At 45.0% G+C, this 3,419-nt stretch overlaps 1 protein-coding gene across 1 annotated transcript; it reads right to left on the reverse strand.

Moving 5' to 3' along the window:
• Positions 1-1,983: 1,983 nt before the first annotated feature.
• Positions 1,984-2,995, reverse strand: LOC115682945 (protein SRC2-like). The gene has a single exon (XM_030607315.2). The coding sequence runs from the start codon at positions 2,896-2,898 to the stop codon at positions 1,999-2,001; it is 900 nt and encodes a 299-aa protein (XP_030463175.2). The 5' UTR covers positions 2,899-2,995; the 3' UTR covers positions 1,984-1,998.
• Positions 2,996-3,419: the final 424 nt, after the last annotated feature.

The following is a 3,419-nucleotide window of genomic DNA, read 5'->3' on the forward strand; positions in this document are numbered from 1 at the left end:
TTTCTTTGGAAGACTAGTCTCGATTTTGATCTTTCAAATTGGAATGATCAGTAGACATTGGCATCCACGAACTGTCCAAATCATATATTTGCTACTATTCTCGTTGTTGCGTAGAAGATGGGCCAATAAACAAGAAATAAATGAGGCAGGAGTACATTCTATTCTCTACCCAAGCCAAAAAAAAAGAATGTGAGAGGCAGAAATATGTTAGAAAATAAGGATGTTGGAAATTTTTCAATACATCTCTCATCTGGAATTAGTATTCTGAAAACTGAAATATTTATACTATCTTTGAAAAGAGACATGTCCCTTTTAATCTCCATTCTAATTGCATTCTTCTCATCAAAAGACTATTTTCAAAAGCCAGAAATCGTAAGAAAAAAAGAAAAGGTGAAAGTAGAAAATTGCCCCTCACATTTCGAATTCGAAAACTACCCATCATCTTAAAAAGAAAAGAGAAAGATTACTCGAATTTATCCAAGAAATACGGATGATGCATGTAGTGTACGTTGGTTCTAGTTTCTCATTAGCAGTTATCAACATGATTCTGTTTAATGTGTGCGTCCGGCGGACGTCTCCTCCTTATTGGTGAGTCATTATTTGTTATTGGATCTATTTTTTTCTCCAGAAGGTAATTTAAAAGTCGTAATTTTAATTGCCTGCAAATGAAGTTACCCTGACTTTGTTTTCTCGAGTGATGTATACATTTTGCATAGAAAGAGCTTTTGATCGGTTCAAATGGCGAAAACGGAGCACGTTCAAAACGTCAGCCTCACGCCAAGACAGGAATAGAGACTTCTAGCCATTCGCACAAAAGGAGGAATAGAGAAGCCCAAGCGAAGCAACGTATGTATCCAATGTAAACGCCAAACGTCCGACATGATATTATCCGCGTTCACGTGAATAATTTTTGTAAAAAATTATGAATTGTTTTCTTATTTATTTTCTTTTTCTTTCTTTCTTCTTTTTTTCCTTCTTCCTCTATAAGTCGGGGCCCTCATCGGCCCTTGCCTACGGCCGGCACCATCGCCAAGGCTCGACGGAAAAAAGGAGAAAATTTCGGAATTTTTTTTTGAAAAATTGCAAATATTGTCATCGTTAGTGTCAACTGTGCTCATAGGAGACGACCGGCGCCGATTGATTGCCACGTCAACGATTTCCGTCCAAAATTAGACGAAACGATTACATTGGTAAATTGTCAAAAGGTTGAGAATTAAATTGGCTAAATTCAAAAGTTTAAAACCCAGGGGAGGGCACAAGGCAGCCATTTTCAGTGTAGATAGCTTCGATCAAGTTTGGTGACTTCCAATGGCAAATGTTGACGGGTTCAAAACATTAAAAGTCACACCAAATAAGGAATCAACAAATTCGAGCAACGTATATCCGCCGTCTCACGCCATTTTCCTAATTGTGTCGTTGTCAATAATGTCACATTGCCTAGGAAAAATACGATACAATAATAACTTTTTAATAGTAGAAATTTCCAATGCTCATGCATCTCTTGATAACAACTAAACAACGAACAAGTCGAGAAAACGATTATACGATCACCTTCCCATAATTAGATCCAATGATTTATTATAATTGACTAGCTATATTATGATTTTGATCATTAATGGTGTAATTACACTATAGTTATCATTGAATTATTCTAATTACATTATTCATGATTGTAATCTAATCGGAAATGATCTAACTATTATTGTAATTATAACCCATTATTAGAAAGCAAATTAGAGTTATAATCTAGTAATTAGGGAATGATATTTGAATCAACTGTTTAATTAAATCAACTTAAGACTATAAAAAAATTAAATCAACTTATGCTATTGAATCGATGGTAATTAAGAATGCATATATATATATTGGCGTTTTTTTGGCAAGGTGTATAGGAAAAAAAAAGTCTTATACCTTAGTAATTGTCAACAACCAACATACATCAACATCAGGCAAGCTAGATCTACATAAAAACTCCACACCGGAAAAGTTTGGCAAGATTCAAAATCCGCCGCAATCGTCAAATCCGGCATCGTAGCTCCCCGCGTCGGACACCATGTCTCCGATCAGCAGCCCGCCGAGCAGCCCTCCCGCCAATCCGGCCCCTAGTCCCAGCCCGAGCTTGTTCTTCTTCGGAGCCTGTTGCGCCTGCTGGTTCGGGTAATAACCGTAGCCCGCCGGCGGCGGAGGCTGCGCGTACCCGTAACCCGCCGGGGGCGGCGGAGGATACCCGTAACCACCGTACTGCGGCGGCGGCGGCGGATACGCAGCCACCGCCAGCGGAGGAGGAGGCGGGTATGCATATGCGGGAGGCGGGGGCTGGTACACGCCGTGCGGGGGAAGCGGGTAAGCTGCGCCGTAGGACCCGCTCGGCCCGGCCTGGACGGGATAAGCCGTGACCGCCGCCACGTCAGCCTTGGGGGCGGACGGATGATGATGATCGGCGGCCGCCACGTCAGCGGCCAGCTTGTCGCTGAACTTGTAGGAGAAGTGGAGCTCCCCCTTGGGCTTCCCGGACGGCTTGCGCACCTGGTAGGTCACCGTCGGCGGGTGCGAGGACGCCTTGCCGCCGCCGCCGCCGTCGGAGGAGTCGAGGAGCTCCTTGACGGGGACGACGACCTCGCCGATGTCCTTGTCGCCGAGGGCGCGGTCGCAGCGGAGCTTGAAGCGGAGGGTGAGGCGGCCCTGCTGGGCGGAGGCCTCGTCGACGTGGAGCTTGACGGGGAAGTTCCAGGCGGGGTTGCGGCCGCCGTCGCGGTCGACGGGGGACCTGGACTTCTGGGGGCCCCGGGGGTCGCCGTCGAGGGAGACGGCCACGTAGACGTCCATCTTGGAGATGAGGTTCACGTCCTTGAGGTCCCTGGCCGAGATGACGGTCAGATCCAAGCTCCTGTACTCCATGGCCGGCCGGAGTAGAGAGAGAAAGAAGAGAGAGAAAGGGAGAGAGAAGAGATGGAAGTTCTGGATGAGCCCGCGACTGCTTGGTGGTGGTGGGAAGCGAGCAAGAAAGATAAAGGAGGAGAGGTCAACGCCGCGGGGTTCGTCCAACCGGCGTGCGTGGTTAAAGTTAACCCAACCATGGTTGAGGACTCTTCGAGTCTTGGTCTTGGGTGGAGGAACAATTGAATCATTGGGGGCTGTTGACCAAGTCCTTTGGGATTTTGACTTTTCAGCGGTGCGAATGCGATCGTGGGCCATGAACGATATCGAATTCCAACAAAAAATATACCGTATATTATACCCTTTTCTTATATTTTAACTTTTTAATAATAATTTATCACGCGTCTAATCTTTTATGATGACCGAATTCCAACAAAAAATGCACGCATATCATCTTATTTAGGTGCATCTAATCAAACTATATTCATTGCACATAAGCAAGTCCTTTAAAGGTTTCATCTCGATTTTCGTCTAAATCTCGA

Source organism: Syzygium oleosum, unplaced genomic scaffold, assembly GCF_021117445.2.
Source record: "Syzygium oleosum isolate NSW1041296 unplaced genomic scaffold, Sole_v2.1 Sole_v2.06, whole genome shotgun sequence".
Lineage (NCBI taxonomy): Eukaryota > Viridiplantae > Streptophyta > Magnoliopsida > Myrtales > Myrtaceae > Syzygium > Syzygium oleosum.